Raw genomic sequence first — 25,505 nt, 5'->3', positions numbered from 1 at the left:
TGGGTGCTGGTCGCCTCTCCAGAATAGTGAATGAAGCGTGTGCTAATGTATAGTGAGAGATCAGGGACCTGCTGTTCATCCGTATCTCATGTAACTCTGTGTTAAGTTTTCTTTATATATTTTTAATTTTGTATGCATTTAGTCCCGCAGTTGGACCCTAGCGCTGTAATGCAAAATAGAGCAGAAGCTGCTGTTGGTTGGAGTGATGTGGGCAACAAGCCCTATGTGTTTTTTTGTATCATTAGCTGTGTGGCCACCCTTTGTTTCCGCCTTTCTGGTGGATGTGAGGGAAATCTTTAAAAAATAAAAATAAATGTGCATGATGTGCTTAGTGACGTGGTTTAGTGATGGGTTGTGGGTGGTTTTTTTTTTTATCAGATTTAGGTTGATGGGTGGACTAGATGATCTTAAAGGTCCCTTCCAACCTAGACGATTCTATGTATAGAATAGAGGCATGACAGGACCCAAAGTGTTGCTTCAGTGGTGGCCCTTTGTCTTGGGAATGAAGAAGCTGAAGGATCAGTGAACTGGATAATCCATTCTATTCTGTTCTCCTGCATTGATGAAACAACAAATTCATAACTTAAAAATCTAAGGACAGCGATGAATGTGTGCTGCAGAAGCCTGATAAATGTTAATAAACCTGTATTGTCTCATTATCTGTAGATAAATACACAGAGCTGAATAACAAGATTCCTAATATTGTTAATTTTGTCTTTAAGGTTTTTACCCATCTCTCTCTAAACTTTGACTTCATATTTGTCTAAACTTTGCAACTATTCTCGGTGGAATTAAGAACACAGCTCACTAAATTAGACATAATTGGACTAAACTGCAGTTTAGATCCCTTCAGAGAAATGAAGCAGTTAATGTGAATGAAAATTGAAATTAGTTTCTTTTGAGAACTAATGCAATGGGACAGACTGCACTGACCCTCATAAAGAGCCTGAGCAACTTTTTTCATAACAGAAAACTTTTTTTTTTTAAACTAGTGATGCTGTTGTGTCTCCCTTCACATTACGACCCCCCAAAGAGGCATATTTTCTTCTGCTTTGTGTGTATTTTAATTTGCAAAAAATATGACTGTTTTATTAGGCTTTTTATTGTTCAGTTATTTAAAGTAGAACACTTGGTTTGAAAATCTAAATTTGCCTTCCTGTGGCCAAGAATCACATCAAACTCTTTCCCAAGAGACTGGGGTAAAAAGGTCCCTATTCCCTGGCAGGGTGGGGTTATGCTGCACGTCTGGTCAAATTGAGAATACTGAGGTTTTTCATGTATTTACATTTTTATGCAGTTGTGACTGATGTGTCCTGCTTTCAAAACTGCATTTATCTACAGAGTGAACAGGAATTGTAATTATACCAGCTGGTAGTAAAACTGTCTCACATGTAGTAATGTTTTTACATGCCATTCTGTTCTTCATACTGGAAGGTGTCATAGCATTTTACAGATCCAAAGGGTTATCTGCTAGGTCCAGTGACTTCTGAATTTTGGTCACAAATCTTCAGGATGATGTATAGTCACTGCTTTCCTGAATGCGTAATGACTGTAGGAAAAATTCAGAGTTGGGGGAACATTAAGTGTTACCATAGTTAATATTTTATAATAACACTCAGGGCTCAATTTAAAAAGCAGACAAGTTGTACTGTATTGGGGTACCTAATCCCTTTATACCCTGGTTCCTTGCAGAGACCATAGGTCCATATTGCCACTTAGGCAAATGGAAGACTTTACGTGTCTATAGGTGACTCTAGCTTTAAAATGGTTTGCTGACGGGGGGAGGTTTGGAAAGAAACGCAAGAAAATCTTTGAATCCAGTGAGGAGTGGTAAGATGTTCGGTGCTGTTGCCTTTCTTGTGACTCCAAAGAATTGTTGGTGCTAATTCTGAGGGTCTCATCTTGACATAGGCATCCGTGGATTTATCTTCAGGTAGCCAAGTGCTCTTAAGAGTCAGCAAATTTAAGGTTGTGTTTGCAGGTCTTACAAGAATGCATGAGTAAAATTTATTATTAAAAAAAAAAAAATTGTCCTTTGATAAGCTCGTATCAAAGAGTCTCAAAGCCCTTTAAGAATTAGGTTGCTATTTCCTGTGTCTATTATTTGTTGTTATTCTTTAATTGGTTATTACCATTCGGTTAATGCTGTGCAACTGCAGAAGAGCTTCCCAGAGTTTACAAGCCTTTGTTCGGTGGTGTGGCATTTTCATTCCTCCTGAGTTCCTGTGTTTTAGATTTATGAGAAGGATGATGTGAGAAGCAGGAATGTAATCTGAGTGTTGAGCCATTCCGTATTTCTTCTATTTAATATCTGGTCTCAGCATGTGAAAACTCTGAAGCCAAATTATTCCATCTGTGGTATTGGCAGTAGAGCAGAATGGGGTCCTTTTTCGTGAGGTGGATTATGTGGCTGTGAAAGGCAGCTTTGAGGAGTGCAGCAATGCCAGGTGGAAACAATTTGGCTTAATTAAGGGCTTCTGAACTGAAAATTGGGAACCCGAACGCACACTTCGTTGCCTGTGGAAGCCGGGGTACGGCACTTCCCTTGGATCCCGCCCAGAGGGTGAAAAGGGGGTTGAATGATAAGAGGAAAGCCGTTTGCCCGGCACTTTGCATGTTGATTTGAAATTCCGTTGCAGAGGGCTAATTGCTAATAAAAATAAATAAATGGATCTTCCCATTCAGAAGCTTGTTTTTAGTGAGTTTTGGAAGAGAATTGTCAGGAATGTGGCATCTTTGTGATCCCGGTTTGGTGCTTTAAGTGTTTGGATGTTATGTTACACTGAAAGATGGGATCCTGTGGTTCCTTCACTTAATTAACAGGGCTTCAATGCCAGTATTTTGGGAGTACAGCTGAATAATAAGACAACGATATGTAATTAAGGTTTGCTGTTCTACCAGAGGAACTGCAAACCTACGCTTCAGGAATAGAGATTTAAGATGTGGTTAATTAATTGAAATGGTTTCTTTTGGAAGGTAATACAATTGGTTGGAAAGCTAGTTGATTAAACAAATAATTAAAGGGTAAGGAAGCTTGGTGTTTGGTTTTTTTTATGACCACAACACATTTTGTACTTTCAGAAGCATACTTTTTAAATAAAAATATCTCCTTTGTTATATGGCAAGCCTATTAAAATTCTGAAAATAAAATGTATCAAATGTGGAAGCTGAAAAAGATTATTTAAAAAAAATATTAGAAAATCTAGAAAAAATATTTCAGATGCTATAGTGCTGAGCCTCAAAGAATTGCAGAGCTTTTTCCCGCCCCGTGAGAATAATGTCTGCCTAATAACTGAAGCACAAAAATTCCATTTTTAATCCCAGTTTCACTGAATTTCCTCATAGGATTTATATATAAAATTCTGCTTTCTTTCCTGAATAGTTCAGTTTCTTTATAGATGTATTGTTTATGATGGTAAGATAAGCACATCAGCAGAGAGTGATACCAAAGGCTGTAATGTAGCCAAAATTCTTCCATATATCAAAGCAATTGTGCCAGATGTTTTGAAGAATGACAAATATCATTCCGTCAGCTGGATTCATATCATCCTCAAGTTTTCATTCATGCTAGAAGGATGCTGGAAACCAATTTTTACACAAGGTTATAGGCCATTGTCTGTAAGCCTCGGTTCTTTTATTTGTTCCACATATTTCATGTGGGAGAATAGTAAAATAAATACTCCCAGGTTATGTCTTGTGTGGTTTTTTTTCCTCACAAAAGTACTTTGATTTATTAAAGTTAATAATTTTGAAAAGGAGCGATACTACAAAGAAGTATTTGTTTCCTGAAATGCTTGCATGTATAGATGCAAAATGAGAACAAAAGAAAAACATTCTGTGGGGAAAAAACCGTTGGCCTAATACTGATGTTACTTTTTTCTTCCCCCCCCCCCTCTTTCTCCCGCCCTACCATCCTTCATCCAATACTTGACCATGCAGGTTTTAGATACAAGTTTACCGGTCCCTGATATTAATGAAGACAATTTGGAGCGTGATGCCCCACCGCAGGAGCCACAGCAGCCAGGAGCTGTTACAGCATCTCAGGAGCCGGATGAGCAGCAGCCAGAGGTGGCTTCACCCCTCCAAGAACCACCCGCAGAGCAAGCAGAGGCCACTGGAACATATGGTAAGTAAAAATCTGCATTCAGTGGACAGATTGTAGAGGCCTGAATGCTAAATGGGGTGAGAAGTTGAAATGGGGCTCAACTAGCCATCTCCTAGAGAACAGGTAGTTACTCAAGTGATCTCTTGGTTGCTCAAGAGCTTCTTCTAGGGCTTTGTTGTGTTGGGATGAGTTTTTTTTATAGCAGTGATAACAAATGGGTTGTGGATTGAAGCTGTCAGTGGTGGTGGGGGAGGTGGGGGATGCTACACGCTCCCCATTAAGGATGGTCCTCTTCTCTCAGTGTGCCCTGTGGTGCCTCCGTTTGCCTGCTGCCGGTCTCAACCATTCACCTGAAGGAACAGCTCAATTTCAACCTCCTCTGTTAGTTTCTGCTGCACAGGCCTGTCCCTTCCTTCATAGGGCAGAAATCCTTTTATGTTTATTCTTAAATTTACCTTTTAAAATTTCACTCTAAAGTGGATGGAAATGGAGAGAGGATACTCAGTAAACAAAGTCATGAAGGAAGAGAAAATACCTGATGATTTGAAGTAGTATCAGAGATTTCATGTTGATGTTCAACTTCTGGATCAAGTAACAGAGAAGGCCTTTAAAAAGGCATGGATTTAAAGTTAATAGTCAAGGTAATTTTTGTTGAATAATTGTGGGTTGATGCTTCAGTTATACAGAAATTGTTTTCCTAGGATGTGTGGTGAAGAAGAGGTGAGAAGCTCCCTTTGAATGCAGATGGTTACATGTAACCAAATGCAGGATGTTGTGGACGTAGACAGCATTAGGAATTGGTATATGAGTAGCCTGCCTGAAAAGTCTGCTTTCTTGTGATGATCATCTCTCATGTGGTTGTGTGATGTTGATGTTTTAATTGGGATTTATTTTATTGTTGTCTTATGCTACCATCTAAGCTTGGCTCCAAACTTGTATGAAATGGAAAACAATTCTACAGGTTTGCTCTCAAAGTAAAAAAAAAAAAAAAAAAAACACCTTTATGGAGGTGATGCGGTATGTATTTTCTGGTAACAATAGCTGAAAATGACACCATCCATAGCGACAAATAAAACCTGTCTGGTCAAGCATTGAAAAGATAGTTCTTCGAGTAAAGATAACATTCAGGTATTTGTACCTGTCTATATCCACCCCTCTGGACCTCACAGAGTCTGGTCCGTGTGTGTTCAGGCAGATAAATAAGGGTGGGGAAGAATTCTCTTTTAAATGGTCCATGTAGACAAATCTCTCCACATAGAGAAAGAAATCATTTTAGCTGTACACTTCACGTTCCCCACTCTTTATTTCATCTTGTTTGCAAAATTTGTAAAATCAGGAATAAAGTATCATGACACTGAGGCAACATAGGTAATTGCTTTCAGTGAAGGAATGTTTGATTGAAGGTTTTTTTGGGTTGATCGATGTGTTTGTTGTTGTCATTGTTATTTAAATCTCACATTTGGAGAGATGATCCAGACACATCAAAGTTGCCACTACTGGATTAAATTAACTGGGAAGTGTATTGGTGCTGGCAATTGGAGCCACAGGCGGGCTGTGAACAGCTGGCCCAGGTATCTGTGTATCATCAGAACTTTGGAGGTATCCAACATAATCCATGGCAATTCCTGTAATAGGTCACCTGTATCAGATGTGTCAGATACTGATCCTTTACATTTTATCATATTGCATCCTTTTTTACTAGCAGTAAGAGCTGCTGGAGTATATTACTGCAGCACAAGTCTCCGGAGTAGTAACTTTCTGAAACCCTTGACAGCAGAATTTGAGACAATTTATACTGTAAGTAGGTTGTAGAGAATTCCAGTTTAAAAACAACAACAACAAAAAAAAAACACACACACAAAAAAAAAAAAAACCACAACAACGAAAAAACCCCAATCCCTAAGTGACTGTTAATAGGCAAAGGAGCAAATGTTTCATAATAGAGAAACAAAAGCGTTTCGTACGTTTTTTGTTAATGAGGGGTAAACTCGTCGGGGCTGTTGAGCTGTATCTGCTGAGGTTTGGTGGGGATGCTTTGCGGCAGCCTGCAGCAAGAGGGCATTAACAAAGGTGGGAACTGGAGCGGTCTGTTGGTTAGGAGGCGGCTGTGTCTGACTGCAGAGCCGGCGTCTCCCCTTTCCAGAGGCGGGGGGGGGAAGAGTGGAAATAGTAAATCCTTGAAGTGAAAGTTGCGAGACGAACGCTTCGAGGCATAAGGATTTCAATGGCCGGCAGCGCAGCCGTGGGAGGAGCGGGGCCGAGCCGCCCTTCGGCCGCCGGCGCTGCCCGCACCCCGCCGGGCGGGGCCGGGGCGGGAGCCGCCCCCGGGGCGGGAGCGGGGCGGTGGGAAAGGCGGGAGCGGGGCGGCTGGCTGTCCCCTGGCTGTCCCCTCGGGCGTCCCCCGCCGCGCAGACCGTGAGAAGGAAGGTTCTGATGCTCGGTGTACCGTGAGAGATGCTGGGGACCGTAACGATGGCGGGTAAGGCCGGGCAGCGCGGCACCGCGATCCTGTGACCGCGCTCGTTCGGTTTTATTTTCTCTCCGCTGCTTAGCGCCTGGGTCTACGCTGTGTGCGTGTGGCTGTGTGACATCTGGGGACCTAGTGCTGCAGCAGGTCTGTGGCTTGCTGTGGACTCCGTGCCGGAGCGCCCCTCCGGCCCCCGAAAGTATTGTTTTACTTAGTCCAGGTTTCCTGGCAGCGCATGAGGGGTTAAAAGGTCCGGCTTAAGTATTTTTATCACGATGTGAACGTTTCCAGTTTGAAGGTTGACGAAACTTTAAAATGTCTCGTCACCTCAGTCAGATGTTTGATGCGGTACTTGGAATACAAGGCTTTTATAAATGTGAAGATGCTCACGAGGTGTTCTTCTGCCGGGCCGGAATATGACATAGTGTCTGAAATTTGAGGAACAGGAGGAGAAGATAGTTTCCTATCTTCCCAGCATCACCACGCTGATGATGCTATTTTATGTTAACCAAGCAGTAATGCAGTAAAATATTTTAAGAGCTAAACTTGGTGAAAGTGAAGGAAATGTAGAAATTACCTTCATTTATATATTGTAAAAATATTTGCACGAGAGAAATGAAGGTGTTGCTATATAGCTATTTTAATTTTAGTGAAGCAAAATCCATAGGAGTTGAACACCGTGCCGGGGGGGTGTGTGTGTGTGTGTGTGTCTCCGTGTGTGGCAGTGGGATCCCAGCCTGGGATCCCCAAACCTCGCTGCTATGTGCATTGAACTCTCTACGTCTTATTTAAGAAAGTAGCGCACGAGCTGCTGAGGTGTGAGAGCTAGCACCATAAACTGATGGGGCTTTCTGAAAAGGTAATAGTATTTGGAGGAGCAAAGAATTAAAAGGAAAAAACATTATCTTGAACTGCTGGTTTTGCACAAACATGTGTCTTTCTCTGCGAAACAAAGTGGCGTTATAAAATTTAAATAAACAAACCCCACTTTTTTTCCTGAAGATAACTAATTTGCATCAGAATTTCTCTCAGATGGATGATGTATGTCTTAGCAATCTAAGAAATCTTTTTTATTTTATTGTATTAATAATTGTTTACTTGCTTATGTCTTATTTGCTAGAGCTAATGAATGAATTCAAGAAATAGCGGGGGTTTATTCATGCAAAATACTTTAGCGTTACAATACATATTGACAACAAAGCCTGGAGAGGTCTGGCTCCGTTTGGAGCTGACCCTGGGGAGGACTGTACGTGATTTGAATCAGTTAGTAGGGGAGGAGATATCCTACTGCTGTTTACAATAGGGTTTTCATTAAACTTGATGTTTAATGAGCTTATCACATGCTGAGTCTTTTTCCTCAAGGGTTCTCTATTTTTTTATTTCCTTTTATTGTTAGTAATTAAAGGTTAAACTGTTTTTCAAAAGCAATCTCTTTATAGGGTTGCACAGTTTGATCGTTTGAGGTTTTCCTTATTTAATAATTCTTGTGGAAACTTGGATTTTCACTGCAGCACAGCTGCTCCTATAGTACGTTGTGCAAGAACTGCATCTGGCTGGTAGTACAAGCTAGCATTTCTTCCAAGGGACAGAGTACCTCTCCTTATTGGTATGCGGGAGTGTCTTAAGCCATCCTGTGTCTAATTCGCGCAGATGCAGCTACGTCTCCTTTGTGGTGAGTTTGTCTGTGATGCTTATGTTACTCTTTATGCAGTCGTTTTGATAAAGAAAATCTTCAATCTGTTTTTCATTGTGCATTTTCATTAGTCATTTGGGGTTCTCAAAAACGTCCCAACATTTACTGACCTGTATCGCTTATCCTGATCTTGTTCCTAGTGGAAAAAAATGTTTTTGTGTTTTTTTTTTTTTTTTTTTCCCCCAAATACCCAAGTGCTAGTGTTGCATCTGTCTTACACTTGGTGAATACATTTTGTTTAAAAAGCGGAACCAAGTCACTGAATGTGAGACATGGACAGCTTGGGTAACCATGAAATTTCATAAATATTTGTAGCATGCTGGTTTGGTTCCCAAGCAGAACAGCTGGACTGGTTTGAGGGCAGTTTATTGCTGTGAGTTCATATAATGAAAAATCTTTGAATAGTAACTGTATATCCGAGCCATGGCTAAGGACCCTTCTGGTTTAAAAACAAACAAAACAATTTTAGAAGAACTTAACAGTTTTTTTGATTTTTAGTGCTGTTTCTTGAAAAGTTGAAATAAAAGAAGAAATATCTTAAAATCTTGAATGAATGAAACATATAACTTCCCTTACTGGAATTTGAGAAGTTAGTCTCTAGGTTGGAGCAGACAAGTACAGCTAAAGCAAAAACTTCTAAAAATAAAAGGTTTGTGAGGAATGTTATAGCATCACAGCGGAAATGATTGTGCTTTCTTTTAAGTTACTTTCATATGAGGTTATGTGCATTTCTGGGGACATTGCTTTTGCTTTCTTAAAGAGTTCTAAGCCATGAAAAATTGTAAGCTATTTTGCAATGTTTTTCCTCGTGTCTGTTTTTAAAAATGGACATAAAAGTAGTCAAATTTTTAAACTTAACTCTTCAGTTGCCACCCAAGTACCAGAGAACTTAATGGTATTTGTTTTTAATGCTCTGAAAGAAGAACATGATTTGAAAGCCTATGAATTGTGTGTATGCATTGTGAAATTTAGTATGCAAAAATGCCTGTAAATCCTCCCTTATTAATTATTCTGAAAGAAACCCCTCTCCACAATTAATGCCACAAGTCAGTCCTTGGAAATAATTGAGTGAATAGAATGGGGAAGGAAGTAGTATGTGCTTTCCATGAAAGAAGTATTTGTACACTGAAATGGAAACAAATATTGTGAATGGGAGGGAAAGGAAGGAAGAATACGTGAAATATATTGTCAAGAAGCAGCAGTGCCACAGACTTGAAAGCTTGTAGTTCAAAAAAAAAAAAAAAAAAAAAAAAAATGGTTAGAAGGGTAACACCTGGACATATTTCTGCTTAATTTTGTTACTGCAAAGTGAGTGGAGTGTTTGTTTGATTTATTAAAACCTACCTCCTGAAATTTCAGGTCAAAAGAGCCAGGATTTGTGGTACAATGTCCAATTCTTACACTCTACCAATTAAAAGAAGCAAGCTGTGCTTTTAGGTTTTCATTGCAAAGTACTCAATTTCACTAATAATTGCAAATACCTACTTCATTCTATATGTATCTGTTCAGTGTAGTTTTCAGATGTTGTCATTTCAGACTGTTTTGGGTTTTAATTATTTTTTTCTCCATTTTTATCATTTTTTACCCTTTCTTGACTTTGCTGTTAAGCATTTCTGCTAACACTTAGAAGAATTGTGCAATTAAAGGAAAACTGCATTTAACAAATAAAAGCTTGGTATATCGTGGACACTCAGTTCAAATTCACTTTTTTTAATCGCCTTCTCCTGTTTCAGTGTCATGTGAGTTTTAGAGCAGGAGGTGTGTTTTGTGTTTGTGTTTTGTTTTTTTTTTTTTTTTAAAAAAAGTCATATTTGTGACAAATCTAGATACAATGGAGACAAATGATTGAAAAATACCCCTTCAGCCTTAATGGCTTCGGCATTCGTTTATGCTCATGCAAACCTACTGAGAGTATTGTGTATGTGACCGAAAGCACGATTTGGCCCTAAATACTTAAACATTGAATAAATGAAAACAGCCCAAAGTCCTCTGGAGCCTCTCGGTGGCCAGTGGAGTTTGCGAGGCGGGCGCTGGCTGTGTGTGACATCCATCTGAGAGATTGAGAATGTAGGGAATTCATGGAAAAAATCCAGCGCCGTGCTGCAAATCCTTAGGGGGAAAAGTCAATCAGCTCCAGATGTTGCCATGGTTGACTGCGAGCACATGAAGTGCTGTGGGTTTAACTCTTGCAGTCAGAGTGCTAGCTTTTCTTTTTTTTTAACCCTCTGGCAACTACCAAGGGAGAAACACGTTTTCACTTCTGGAGACAGATGAGATGGTGGGAGCAGTTAAGTTGCACCGGCAATAGTGTCTTTCAGCCTACCAGAAGAGAAATGTTATTTATTAATTTCATTTTTAATGGGATGAGACAGGAATTCAGTCATTCTGAAAATAGTGATTTTCCAACATCTGATCAGTATACTTCTGATAAAGCAGAAATAAATTCTTATCGTGGACTAAGCTACCTCTGAAATTGTGAAATCGAGTATTTCTGATTCCCTAGAATAGTCAATCTCGTATGTTTGTTTCAGAATAAAGCAAAACACTTGTAGTTATTAAAACACAAGCAGCACCTTGATTCAATTAACAATGTTTGAAAGCTTAACTGGTACGTAAGCAGTTAAAATTGAATTTCAGCATTAGTTCTTAGCCACAGCGGATTTAAATAGCAAAGTGGATCGATTGTATGATATCGCCTTTGATTTGTATCACTGCCTCTGGATATATCTTTATTGTATTGTTTTCCTTGATTAGCTCATAGCTGGTGAAGTACAGACCTAAAGAAATTGTATTTGTAGCAGCGTTTTACTAGATTTATTTTTTTTTTTCCTCTTTTTTCCTGGGAGGTATTTTGATGAGGCTCTCCTGTGTTTCTTAAAGATGCTTTCAAATTCTGTTAATTTATTCAGGTATTTTGGCAAGATAACTAGCACTTTCTGTGGTAGTGACACACTACAGTACTCTGAACGACAGTACCTTGTGTAAATAACTTCCAAAGCTTTCAAAGTGGGGTTACTCAGGGTTTGCTTTGCATTCAGAAGTGTACCAACAACGTTTGGGCACCAAGAATGTCATTAATAAAAGCGTCATTAAAGAATCTGACTGCTAAATATAAAGTTCAGAGTGTACAGTTGACTTCTCGGGTCTTCTGTTCCTTTTGAGCCTCACTGGATATAAAAATGCTGGCAGCGTGCAGGCAAATTCCCGAATGGCATCTCTCTCTTCTAATGCTGAGAAAGGGCATCAGAAATTCAGTTTAAAAGATTCTTCCAGTAATTCAAATGGGAAAGAAGCAGGCAAAGTAGAGATCGGGAGTGACAGCAGCAGGTCACTTAACAGCTGCCATCCAAGCTCTGTGTTACCTTGGGGTTGAAATACCTTCTGGACAGGTTAAATGCTTTTTGTTGTGGAATTGAAGGGGTAGTGCCTGGACTAAGGCTACAAGTATACATATCCACTGTGCGCTAAGAGGGAGTGATGGAAATGTGACGTGTGTAGCATAGTTGCAGCTTTTCAGACTGGTATTAAAAGTACGTATTCAGTTAGTCAATATTTTTGTTAGTTTTTCCGTTTGCAATTTATTCATTGAAGTATTGCAAGGTGGTGTGTTTGCTGGACTCACAAGGAAAACCTAATTACTGTCAGCCTGATGTACCAGTTTTGAAAGCTTATCACTGTGCCTCTAAACTGTGTCCTCTACTTTTGCGATTGCGTTTGCTATCTTAATACATACCCATACCTACAGATTTTGTAATAGTTACTCAGCTCTTCTCACACGCAAAGCATTTTACAGATACCAAGTCTTTGTCTTAAGGTGTTACAAATGCATCAATTTAGAGCTAGAATAAGTGAATATCCTTTGAATGCTTATCATAAATATGACGAGATGCCTTTATACACTAGCCTTGCATCTTATCTCTCACTTTGGAAATAGAATACCTCACTCATTCATATTCTGTATTATTCCCCTCTTACAGTAATCCTGTTTACTTGTAAACCCCTGAAACTCCTCTGAAACACTAAATTTGTGTTGTAAGAATAAAAAAAAAAAAAAAGGAATGCCGACTCAACTGCAACTTTTTGTATATCCTCTTACCAGCATTCCCCACTGCCTCTCAGCCCCATTTTTTTGCTCTACCTTTGTCTTGAGTCCTGTCAGATGGAGAAGGAGATTTCCATATGTCTAAGGGTAAGCACATTGGCGTTAATGCAGGACTGAAGAAGAACAGAAGGGAGACTATAGACCTTGTTTCCTATCATAGACAAAGGGAAGAAATATCACCACCTTCACGCAGGAAAATGAGAAGAGTTAATATATGTCTATCTACCTGATAGATACCTACCTGTGTGTATACATCTAGAGTATATTAAAGATTATAAAATATATTAAAGGACCTGTCACTAAATAATTATAACATATGTGATATGTACCCTAGTGTTTGAAGAAATGTCTCTGACTTTGTGAATTCCCATTAAGCCATGATAAACTTTCTGTTAAATTACATAGTTTTACAGAAATGACAATGAATTTCTTTCTGGACCTTGATTCACGAGAGTCCAAAAATATTAATAAAATATGCACATCAGTTTTTCTTTGGTAACCATCTTAAAATAAAAAGTTATTGCTGCTTCTGTCTGTGCTTACAGCCTTATTTCCCTTCACTGTCTGCAGTGTTCTTGCAGTAAGTTATTGTCGCTCGTGGAGCGTTCTGGTGCTTTCAAGAGGCATATTACCAATGGAGTAATAATCAAGTAAAACATCCATTTCTTCTTACTGCGCTCCCTCACAAATTACTTGGTTTGAACATCTCTGTTTTATAATGTTCAGGGAGTCGGGGTGTTATCAGAGGTCAGACTTTTAAGTGAATTGGGAGTTAACAATTAAAGGAAATAATTTTAAACTGTTAGATAAAGGGAAAAATAGCGAGCTTTGCTTGGGGCAACTGAGAAACAACAACCAGTAGGCTGCTGATAGTGAATATAAACATAATTTATCCTCTACATAGCTATTAGAAGCCAGTATACTTGTAGATTTAGTTTTGCTTATTATTTAGTTGTGTTTCAGCCTTTCATAGGCTGCATGGTCTATGTGCTTATGAAGATGCTATTCTTCTCAAAGGGGACATAGATGCTTCCTGGATTCTCCTTGCCTAGGTCAGAAGGATCTCCACCATCTCTGGAGATCAGGTGGTCCTGCCCCTGTGCAAAGCAGGACCAACTGCAGAGTTAGATCTGACTTTCAAGATGGATCAAGTAAAAACTGAATCACTTTGGGGAACTCGGTGATGCACATACTTTTGAAAGCTGTGTCCTGTATGCCTTTTGGCGTCAAAGTAGCACATGTATAACTTAGAAGAAAGGGGCCATGCCTTCTCCCAAGATGTTGCTGCTTAACACTGATGATTTTTTTTTTAATTTATTATTTTGTTGTCTTAGCATTCCAAAAAGTTCAGTCAGAGAGAAGAACCTGCTCATTCATGCCCTTGTACTTTCACCTATTGTACAAAATCAGGGGTCAAGAACTATGTTAAACTGGAAATCCTGGCAGTATCCAGGCCCGAGAATCTTTTGGTGTTTTGAACATGCCATAGATTTTATGACTCGTGATCTTTAAAACAAATCTGTTGTAATATAACTGGTTTAGGGGTTACAGGTTTTCAGAAAAATAGGAAGTTTCCCATGGGCGTTTTCACATCTTATTGTTCTTCTGGGACAGAGCTGTAAAATGAGCTTTTCTTTTCTTGTCATCATTTTAGGTCAACGTACTTTTAAATTTTTTTTTTTTTCTTTTCTCTCAGAGGCCTCTCTGCTTTCATTTTCTATTCACTGAGCTTTGCTTCAGGAATAATTACATATATTGTTCTGTATATTCTTTGAGTAATGATAGGATATAACTACATTTTTTTTCTCATGTAAGTTTGCCTTAAAATAAAATTAAAAAAAAAAACCACCAAACAAAAAACCCAAGCAAAAAAAACCCCAAAACACAAAATCCATGCCCTTAAAAAAGTAAAGCAAAAATCCTTCAAGAGGAGAGAGAATGCGAGAATATAAGCTTGAAAGGTGCATTTGCCAATAAACTTTGGAAATACCCATGGTATTATGTTAAGGAATTATAGTCATCTTAGAACAAAAGCTAGTCTTTAATAAATATATAAATAAATATAAATAGTAGCACATAGAAGAGGCACACAGATAATAGAACATGTCTGTTTAGGAAAGTTTGATAAAAATGAAAAAAAAAAATATATTTATGTAAAGGTATAATATAACATTAAATTGAGAAGGTAACTAACTCCGCTTGTTTTCTTTCTTTTTTAACAGTTGGACAGACAGAACATTCCAGTGTAACTTTGAAGGAAGACACTGAAACTATGGAGACAAGTCCATCTGACTCGAGCACCAAGGATGGTGTGGATACTGAGAAAGAGGATGCTAATACAGTTAAACAATTGCCATCTTTGGAAGAAGAAGACACAGAAGACCACGCATCTGAGCCACAGTCTTATGATCTGGGTTTTAAAAGGGTTTTTAAATTTGTTGGATTCAGATTCACAGTAAAGAAGGAAAAGACAGGAAAAGCAGAACCAGTTCAACTGCTTACTGCAAAAAAAGAAACACAAGTTCCTGAAGAAGCTGATGATCAAAAAGAAGTCAGCTCAGAAGAAATAGCGATGCCTGAGGATACGCTCTCTGGAGAAGAGAACACCAAAGACACACCAAAAAATGATAAAACAGAAGACGAATCTCCTAAAACACCAGAAGCAAATGAGATTTGTTCTCAGTCAACCGCCTTAGCCACTGAAACTGCATCACCATTAAGAAAGTTTTTTACTCAGGGATGGACTGGATTTAGAAAAAAGAAGAGTTTTAGGAAGCCTAAAGAAGATGAACTACCGTCTCCTACAAAAGAAGAGGAGCAAGAAAAAGAGGGGGCAACATTAACAACTGAAACCAACGAAAAGGAGGAGAAACCTGAGTTCGAGAAGCAAGATGAAGAAAAGAATGTGACAGCAGTAACTATTGAAGCGCATGAGAAAGAGCAAACTGAAGGTGAAAAGCAGGAGTCAAAAAAGGCTGTGGCAGCCATAGGAGTTGAAGCATGTGAGAAGGAAGAGCTAATGAAGCATGATGAGCAGGGACAAAAAGAGGATGTAGCAGCAGCAAATGATAAAGAAAGTGCAAAGGAGGAAAAAGCTGAAGAAGATGATCAAGAAAGGAAACTGGTTGACATCTCAGAGGGTCTTGGTAAAAAGGAAGAAAAAACTGAAGAAGGAGAGAAAGAAAGTGAGGTGACAGAGAAACCACTAAAAACAAGGTCAGTGGTACCTGTTATCACTGACAGTGTGAATGGAGAACTGAAAACATCCTCAGAAATCCTACCTGTGGGAGAAAAAACAGAGTCAACTGGAGTCAAGTGTGAAATAGAGGACAGAACTGAAATATCCTCTGAAGAGAAACTTGAAGCAGGATCTTTGGCAATTGAAATTTCCAGTGAACAGCTTAAAAAATCTGAAGGAAGAGAAGGAGATAAACCTGCTCCACCAGGGAAAGAAACAATTGATGAAAAAACAGAGGAAGCAGAATTGAAAATTTCACCCACATCAGAAGACATCACTGGAAAGTTGGACACGCAAGGAGAAGCTCAAGATAGAACCACAGAGAAGAAAGAAAGCGAAGAACAAGAAACAAAACTGGCTCTGGGTGCCCCTGGATTGAAGTCCTCTTCTACTTCTGAACATTCAGTTGACACAGAGGATGATCAGCAGTCAATCAAACCCAGTGATGAAGGTCTACAAGTCAAAACTAGCACAGTTATGACTGATGCTATCAAACCAAATGAAATAACCACAGAAATAACTCCTGAAGAGGCAGCAGGAAAGAGGCCTCCAGAAGGTATCACAAATGAAGCTGAACTGCTGTCTTCTCAAGAAAAAACTAAACTACAAGGCAGCCCTTTAAAGAAACTCTTTACAGGTACTGGATTAAAAAAACTGTCTGGAAAGAAGCATAAAAGCAAAAGAGAAGAATCTAAGTTAGGGGAACAGGGTGAACCAATTCAGCACTTATCAGATTCCCCAGATAGCCCAGAGGAACAAAAGGGGGAGAGCTCTGCATCTTCTCCTGAGGAGGTGAATGAAATTCCTTCTTTGGAAAAATCTGTAGATGCAATGCAGGTGACTGAAAATGAAGATGCTGCAATTTCAGATGTGGAGCGAAAAAGAGAAAGTGTTACACCATGGGCATCGTTTAAGAAGATGGTGACTCCCAAGAAACGTGTCAGAAGACCTTCTGAAAGTGATAAAGAAGAAGAAATTGATAAGACAAAGAGTGCTGCAGTGTCTGCAACTGAAAATGCTGTTGATGAAAATCAGGAAGAATTAAAAGAAAACGGGATGGACCAGAAACCAGAGAAAGCCACAGAAGAGCCCAAAAGAAAGGTTGACACCTCTGTGTCCTGGGAAGCTTTTATATGTGTAGGCTCTTCAAAGAAACGAGCCAGAAAATCATCATCATCTGATGAAGAAACTGAACATAAGCTTAGTCAAGAAAGCCAAAAAGTAGAAGAATCTGGACAGAGCAAAGAAACAGCAACAGATGCAATTCTTACTAGTTCTCAGGAGAGTGATCAAGGGCAAGGGAATTCTTCCCCAGAACAAGCTGGAAGCCCATCTGAAGGTGAAGGTATTTCAACATGGGAATCATTTAAAAGGTTAGTCACTCCAAGAAGGAAATCCAAAACGAGAATGGAAGAGAGAACTGAAGACTCTGTTGTGGGATCTAGCCTGGAGCACTCAACATCAGATGGTGAGCCTGGAAAAGATGAATCGTGGGTTCCATTCAGAAAACTGATGCCTGGGCGTAGGAAGAAAAAGTCAGATGGGAAATCAGAACCAGCTCATCTTAAGCAAGCGAGAGAAGACATGGCAGAAACAAATGAAGAAGATTCAGATATTCCAGCTGTTGTTCCTTTATCTGAATACGAAGCAGCAGAGCAGGAGAAAATTGAAGCCCAACAAGCAAAAGATGCTGAAGCAATGAGAGAGCGAACCTCAGAGGAAGTGAGAGCAGAAAAATTAGAGGAGACCCTAAGAATTGAGCAAGGACATGAAGGGCTGGTACATGCGGTTACTGTTACTGTTGTGGAAGGGGAAAGGGCGGTTACCAGTATTGAAGAAAGGTCACCATCTTGGATATCTGCTGCTCTGACAGAGTGCATTGAGCAGGCAAAAGAAGAGGAAGAGAAAGAAACTGAGAAAACATTTCAATCTGATGTTATTGTGGAAGAAGCAGTGGTAGCTGCTAAGACAGTGCTAGAGACAGGAAAGGATGTAAGTGATGACACCACAGCAAGCGAGCTAGAGCTAACCTCAGAAGCAGTGACAGCTCTGGAGGAGAGAGCAGAAGCTTCCTGTGCTGAGGAAACAATGGAAGTGTCCCTTGCTGAGGAGACAACTGAGATGGTTTCTGCTGTTTCACAGTTGTTAGAAACCCCAGATACTACAGAGGAAGTTACACCCGTACAAGAAGTAGAGGCCACTGAACAAAACTTGAAAGAATTAGACAAACAGACACAAAAAGTTCTTCACGAAGTTGCTGAAAGAGTAAAGTCAGCAGATGCAGCCCAGCTGGTTAGTGAAAGAACCATGACAGCAACTGTAATTGCAACAGTGCAAGGAATTGAATCAGAAGTGAAAGATGATGCAAAAAATGGGAAAGTTGTAGGTCAGGAAACTGTTTTGCTTGAACAGTCCTTGAAAAAAGAAGAACACAAGGAGGATGATGACCTCCAGGCCCTGGGAACTGCAGGGAGCATTCAGGGCCAAAATGGAGTTGAAGAGAGCATTCTACAGGAAGGTTCAGAGAGAAGTGAAATATCTGCTGCAACACAAGAAAGCACAGAAGTATGTGAAAATGTAGATGTATTGAAAGATGAAAGCCAGTGGCAGGCATGTGAAGAACCAGTTGTAGAGGCTCATGAAGAAATATCTGAAGTTCAGAGGACAGTAGAGGAACCTTCATCACAAGACAGAGACTTTCACATTATCAAAGCAGTCACTCCCAAAGAAGAGCCATTTGCAAAGCAGGAGCCTTCAGAACAAGAGAAACTGCCCATAGCAGATTTGACAGTAGATGAGACAAGAGATGAATGTATTCCAGAAGAGCAGACTGCAGTAAGTATTACATATAACACAAAGGTTTCTCTGAAGAAAAAAAAAAATAAAAAAAAAATAATCAGCAAGTATTAGGTATTATACGTAATTTAGAAGCGGGTTGTGGTAATATTACGGTCAAGGATCTTCTTTGCGCAGCCTGAGGCAACTGAAGTTTGTTTCCAAAGAGACAGACACACAGATGTCCAGAAGCAGCAGCCACTGAGGCTTGTATGCCGAGTGAGGTGGATACAATTCCTGCAGAAATGGAGTGAGATATGATGTGTGCGGATCAGAAGGTACTGAAACAATTGCTATTAGGGCTCCTGCACAGTGCAGTGTGACTGAAGATATTACATGAAAACATGTGATACATAGAATCATAGAATGGTTAGAGTTGGAAGGGACCTTAAAGATCATTGAGTTCCAACCCCCCTGCCATGGGCAGGGACACCTCCACTAGAGCAGGTTGCTCAAAGCCCCATCCAGCCTGGCCTTAAACACTTCCAGGGATGGGACGATCACATATGCGATCCATATGGTACCATATGTAGCAGATGGTATCTTCAGTTGTAGGCAGAGCTACAATTGTAGCAGAAGTACCTCAGCTAAGAGGGGTAATGAAATGACACCACTATCTTCAGCTTCAAATAGACAGGAGTTATTGTGTCTGTTGCTTTCCTATCTTCTTCCTTACCTCCCCACCATGTTCCTGGCTTAGTCTTTGTTTCAAGCGCTGTCAGTTGTCCCTTGCTTTAGGATGCCCTTTGTTTAATGAGCTGTGTGTCCCAAGAAACTGAACGTGAGCTGGGATCTTGATAACCCACTAATCTCGGTGTAGTCACCTCACACTCTTCCCATAATCCTCCTCCTCCTGGTTCTTCACCCAGAACACTCCTGGTTCCTCCCTGCTCGTACCCTTTTTCACAGGTCTGTTTTAATTCTCCACAGGTGCATGACAAGACAGAGGATGAAACCTCAGCCTTGGGGCTTACAGCTGAAGAGCCTGTGCAGCTTGAAGGACAGGACAAAACCCTCACCGTGAGACCAGAGTGCACAGAAGCAGCTGTCACTGTGGTCTCTGATAAACCTGAAAGACAAGATGCAATTCCTGACTTAGACTCACAAGAACAAGCTTGTACTGAAGGAGTTCCTAGCAGGGCACCTGCCCAGAGAGAGGAAGATGATCCTGTGCTACTTGGAGTAAAAAGCACAGAAGTCACTGTTACTGAGGTTCCTTTGCAGAATGAGGTAAAAACCTCTGCCCTTCCTTCAGAAACAATTGGCTCAGAAGCAGCTGCAACTGCTGAGGAGAGTGTAAGGGATGGGGCTGGCAAGCAGATTACAGGAAAAGATTCTGTGCCCATCCTAGAGCCACAATGCAGAGAAAAAACAACTGAACCCCCCTCCCAGAGTGATGAAACTGAAGGTGGCAAAATGGAAAATGCTGTGCTTGAAACTGAAACACACTTAGAGAGAGATAATGCTGTCACTGAGGCTCCCACACACATTGAAGCAGACAGCGTATCTAATTTAGCATCAACATGCGCAGGTATCACTGAGAATGGAAGCACTGTCCTCACTGACATAAGTCCCAAGAAATGTGAAACACTAAGCAGCTTAGCTGAAGAAGAGACTGTGGAAAAAGAACAAGAACTTGTGGAAACCTCCAACCGTCAGGACTTTCAGAAAGAAGATAAAAAAAATGAGCAATCGATGGAAAGAGCCAAAGAAGTATCTGAATCTGAAAAATGGGAAGCTGTGAGAGGTGAAGAATGTTCAACTGCTGTCCAGCAAGAGGAAGGCTCTGACTCAGCCTTCCTACAAGCTGAAAGCTTGGAGGCTCTGAAATCGCCTGTGCCTGTAGCAGCTGCAGTGGCTGAAGAGCATGTCACAACAGAAACTGTAGTACCTGCAGACACAACAGCCGAAACTGTACAGCCCTCGGCAACCACACCAGAGCAAATGGCTTCTGAAGAGGTCCCAGTTACTACTGTTGACTATTCAGGCTGTGGGACTGCAGAGCTTGGTAGTGCGGAAGCACCTGAGCCTGAAGTAAGTCCTGCATCAATGAATGGAATATCAGAGGAGGAAGAGAGACCCCAGAGCACAGGGCAACCCGAACAAAATGGTCTTCCTCTAAGTGACGGTCTGCCTCTCACCCACACGGAATTTGAGAAGGATGTTTTTCAGTCTGTGACTATAGAGTCTCAGAGTACGAAAATTGTATTAAATGCCATCCAGACGGCTGTTCACAAACTTGCAGAAACAGAAGAGTCAGCTGCCTTTGAGTCAGAGCAGTGCATTAAGTCCATAGAGAAAAGCCCATCGGATAAGAATATACCTGAACTCCTGAAAAGTACAGAGGTGGATCATCAACTTCCAGTAAAAGAGAAAGAGATACGGAGTAAAGAACAAGAGCTCCAGCAATCGGGAATAGTGAAAACTGCTACCTTAACAGAGTCTGCAGAAATTCATGCAACTGTAGAAAAAACAAAAGACATGCTGTTAACTTCTGAAATGCTGAAAGATGGACAAAGTCAGAATTCTTTAACAATTATGACTAGCCCTGAAGATGTTTCAAGGGAAAGTATGAAACTTCAGAAATCCACAGTAGAACTAAGTACTTCAGAAGATTCAACCAAAGACCCCCTAGACATACACCCACCAAAATTAAGGGAAAAAGAGGTTGAGCGGATCATGGAAATCCCAGACCAACACGCAGGTCAGCAAACATGCAGAGAAAGTGAGGAAGAACAACATCACCTACCACTGGAAGATGGGAAAACAGAGACATGGGAAGATGATAGTTGCCCAGAAGGAATATCTTGTGATAGTCCACAAAGTCAGAACTCGGTGGCTCCTGAGGCCTTGAATGTAAGTAACATTTTTAGCCAGCAATTTTATTTTCTTTTTCCAAAATATTTTTGAGGGTCTGTAAAACCCCCGTGTGTCTATTTTATTTTATTTTTATTTTATTCTGGTGAAAGGCAGCTGCTCCAGTTTAACCAACAAGCCACAGATCTTATTTTTATTTTATTTTTTTCTTCTCGCTTTACTGCCCCTCTCTCTGGCTACTCAACACCTTGTTTCTTTTCTCTACAGCTACCCTCACTTGAATGGCCTTTGACTTGGCCTGTAGTTCATGTGATATGTGGTGGTATTTCTGGGAGGTAGAAAAGGTGGTCTCCAGTTTTCCTAGATACACGCTTACATGACATGCATTTAATGTATGGGATTTAATCCGCAAACATGCTTCCTCTATAACAAAGCTCTTTTTATAAGATCCTAAAGGATGTGAATACTGCCTTCCACAGTAAACCTGGAGTGCCTCATATATCAAAGCTCTTTGCACTTCAGTGAAATCTCAATCAGAAATGGTAGGTACAGTCTCTCCCTGGGATGTTTACTGCACTTGCTTAACTAAGTAGTGAGACCTTTATCTTTGAGAACTGCTTGGGAAAATTAGATATTCTTGAGAGTGTAAGTTGTCATTAATAAAGCTTTTTTTACTGTTGTCTTTATTTCAGATGTGCTAAGCATCCACGTGGCATTTGGAGAGATGCCAGTCTTAGAGAACAACTGACAATCCTGCGACAGAACCAGGAGCTTTATTCACTACCCTTTATTCTTGGATGTTAACATCTGCTCTTTCGAAGACCTCACGTTTTTTGTCATTTCTATTAAAAAACCAATGCCTTTAATGTTGGCTATATCCAACATGTATTCCATTTGAAGGTCATTTGCCTCTGCCCGAAATATATCGTTTAGACTGGAGAGGCACAACTGAGTGAATGGACAGACCACTAAAATTTGTGCCACGGTTATTCCTGTCCCCTCACTTAACATGTGTCATGTTTGTCCCATCTCCTTGAATCCCTTCACTCATGCCTGAATCCCCCTGCCTTCTTTCTGCAGTCTTCCTTGTCCCCCACATCTTCCGTAGCTGCCTTGATTTGACCTACGAGTGGCCGTAGATGCTGCTCAAGTTGTGTGTGAGGGGGAAGAGGAGGGCTGACTGATGAGAACACTCGAGACTTCTGGCCGAGTAGCAGGTGTGTCTTTATCAAAGAGCAGGAACTGGATCACGCACAAATTCTTGAGCAAGATGCTCAAGATTGCTGCCTTTCAGTCCCATTCAGGTATCTCTATCCATCCTTCAGTTGTATTTGTGCAGGCCTGATTTAGTCGGAAATTACTTCTACAGTGTAGCTTGAAAGGAAGTTGAGAATACCCTTCTTCTGTTGTTCCAGACTTCAGGTCTCAGGACTGGACTGTAATGTGTTGAATATTTATATGTATGTCTTAAACCCAGTTCTGATTTTAATGTAGAGCTATGATACTTCTGTACTATTTAGGCGTACCCTTAAATGAATTTTTTTAGAGTAGTCTGGAGAGGAAATTAATACTGTTGGAGCGGAAATTGATAACATGTAGTTTCCTATTTATTGTTCCAGGTTTTTCCCCTTGTAAAATCTCTCAAAAACTTGGCTGTCTTGCTTTGAATATTTATATGTATATCCTAAACCCAGTTGTGATTTTAATGTAGAACTATGATATTTCTCAAGACAAAAGGAGAGCCCTGACCTGTGTCAGATCCACCAACCACTTCTACTTCCAGTCCTCTCTGGTTTCTGAGAACCCTCCAGACTTACCATGTCCCTGCCGTCTTGCTCATGTAGCAACCCCAGCGGTACCACAACCCTCAAATCACAGCCCTCTTATTCTGGAGTCTGCTTATTGCTGGTCACTGCCCCATCCGACTCCAAGCCTTTACCCACACCATCTAAGGTCCTTCCTGCATACAAGCTTCCTCCTTTCCCAACCCCCCTGCCTGAACCTCTCTCCCACCACAGCATTTCCTGAAATCCTCCCCACTCCTATCAGTTCCTTGTCTTCACTCGGGGGAGTAGGAAGGGGAGGGTGAGGGCTTGGTGATGATTTCTGCTTTGGGTTGTAAAAAGCTGATGAGACCTTTGGGGTGCTGAGATCTTAAAAACCTTCACATAAGGTGGATTGGACTGACAGCAGCTGTAGACCAGTATGAGCAGGGTGATTTAACGATGGAAAAAAGCCCCAAGACAGTCCTGGGATGTCTGTCCCCAACAGGAGTTGGCCCTCTCTTTTGTTGTTTACGTTAAAATCAAACACGGGGTACAAGTCCGTACTTTCAGCTCTGATTTCTAAAGTGAAGGTTACAGATCGCACTTTGTGAACCCGATGCCCATCAAGTTGAACAATAGCTCACTATCCTACCTGTATAGTAATTTATTTTAAAATCAACTTTTAGTGTACAAATGCTCTTGTTATGGCAGGTGTTTGCCTCTCCTCGAGGCTGCACGTACAGCAAGCAATTGACTGATTGCACTGGTGTGATTGCACCATCTGGTGCTGCCCTGCGTGGAAGCATCAAAAGATTTCTCCTTACCTCAGAGCAAATTATATAAATATTTAAAGCCGAACAATGTGGTTTCAAACAATCCAGTCTATCTCTGTCCATCATTAGCGGCAGCTTTCCCCCTTGGCTTTGGACAACTCCAAGAACCTTGGTTGGTTTCCACAGGTTTAAGTTGGCTTGCAAGTTAATCATGCTCTTAATAACACCTCACAAATGCAAACTTGGCTGAATTTGTACAAATTGTATACCTATGTACGTTAAGCCATATTGCAATAACTGCAGCAGGTAAAATGAAATAACAATAGCATGACCTGTGTAATCCTGATTCTTATGTTTGTAGCTCCAAAGCTGTTAATAATATGTAAAGTTAATTCTTGTCTGAACCTCATTTAAATAAAGCTAGCTTTACCACAATGTAAATTGTCTGTTGGTAGTAATTGGACAGGCAAGTGCTTTAACTTGCCCGTTTTCTCCATTAATCCAGGACCTAGGTAAGCAATGCACCAAACTTAACTATAAAACAAATACAGAAGCTTTTTCTTATAACTGACAGCTAAAAAAATACAGCACCCGAACCCAGGCTAATGGTGCAAGGAGCATGGCTCCACATAAAGATACTACTTTGTTCCAGCGCATTGCTTTGGCCTCTGAAACTCTCATTTGAGACTGTGACTTCTGGCTTGTGCTTAAAAGCTTGAAGCTTTCTCTAATCCAATGTATTGGGTTACCAGATTTGATTTTGTGTTTTTAAGGTAGATTTTCATTAATTAAATAAAATACAACTACAAATTTGTTCTAACTTGTGTATGCGGTGGTTTTTTTTCAGCTTGCTTACTGTAAATTATTTTCTGATAGCTGCTGCGTCTTCAGAGAGTTCGATTTGCTCCTGACGCTTCATTTGTTGAGCTTTTGATGTGAATTAAAGGAACTAATTACAGAACTAAATTGCAGTTTGGTTGTAGGTTTCCATAAAATATGTGTACTTCAGAAGAAGTAATAAGAATAAGGTACTTCAAAGGACTGTGAAGAAAAAAAAAAACCCACCTCTTTAAATTCAAGATAGGTAACAGCATTCAGTGAGCCAGAATGAAAAATTAGTAAATCATACGCCTTGCCGGTGTAACTGAAGTATAAAAAAACCAAAGCAACAACACGAACGTCCACAAAAAAGTTGGCATAGAATATAGATTAAGGACCTTGGGCCCATAACTGGTGTCTTCTAGGCTCCTTCGCTTCTGCTCAGCTGGGGTATACTCCTCATGGCACCAGGCATCAAGAGGTGCTTGTGATTTATGTTCACAGACTTTGGACTTGGAAACGTTTCGAGCCGTCTGTGTTCTATGGCTAAGGACGTTTAGCAGCATTTGTGTCTCGAAAGACTTGCATAGATTCACACCTGAACTCATTTTGTAAAGCCGCATGTTTACCATCCTGTCTCAGCTAAGATGCTAAATCCAGTCTCTGCAAATACATACCTGCACTGGTCGCAGCAAAGGCAGGGATGTCCAAACACTATAGGGTGCCTGTGCCTCTTCTTGCTTTCATATTGCATCAGGGGGGTCATGCTGCAGGCAACTGATCTCACTGCCCAGCTCTGGCATTTGGAGGTATAGCTCAAACCAGCATCTCCCACAGGACTTTGTGCTCAGGGCACACAACCTCTGCCAGTCCTTTTGCAAGGTTATGCA

At 40.5% G+C, this 25,505-nt stretch overlaps 1 protein-coding gene across 1 annotated transcript in view; it reads left to right on the top strand.

Moving 5' to 3' along the window:
- AKAP12 (A-kinase anchoring protein 12) overlaps positions 1-24,614 on the top strand; it is a 30,602-nt gene extending 5,988 nt beyond the window's left edge. Inside the window, exons 2-5 of the mRNA XM_074162479.1 lie at positions 3,940-4,126; positions 14,590-18,440; positions 19,371-21,296; positions 21,950-24,614. Of these exons, the coding sequence (XP_074018580.1) occupies positions 3,940-4,126; positions 14,590-18,440; positions 19,371-21,296; positions 21,950-21,958 (5,973 nt within the window). The 3' untranslated portion in view covers positions 21,959-24,614. The remainder of the gene's footprint in view (positions 1-3,939; positions 4,127-14,589; positions 18,441-19,370; positions 21,297-21,949) is intronic.
- The last annotated feature ends 891 nt before the right edge of the window (positions 24,615-25,505 follow it).

The sequence above is a fragment of the Numenius arquata genome, chromosome 2, assembly GCF_964106895.1.
Source record: "Numenius arquata chromosome 2, bNumArq3.hap1.1, whole genome shotgun sequence".
Classification (NCBI taxonomy): Eukaryota; Metazoa; Chordata; class Aves; order Charadriiformes; family Scolopacidae; genus Numenius; species Numenius arquata.
Note: the sequence above shows the minus strand (reverse complement) of the source record. Positions and strands in the feature narration are given on the sequence as shown.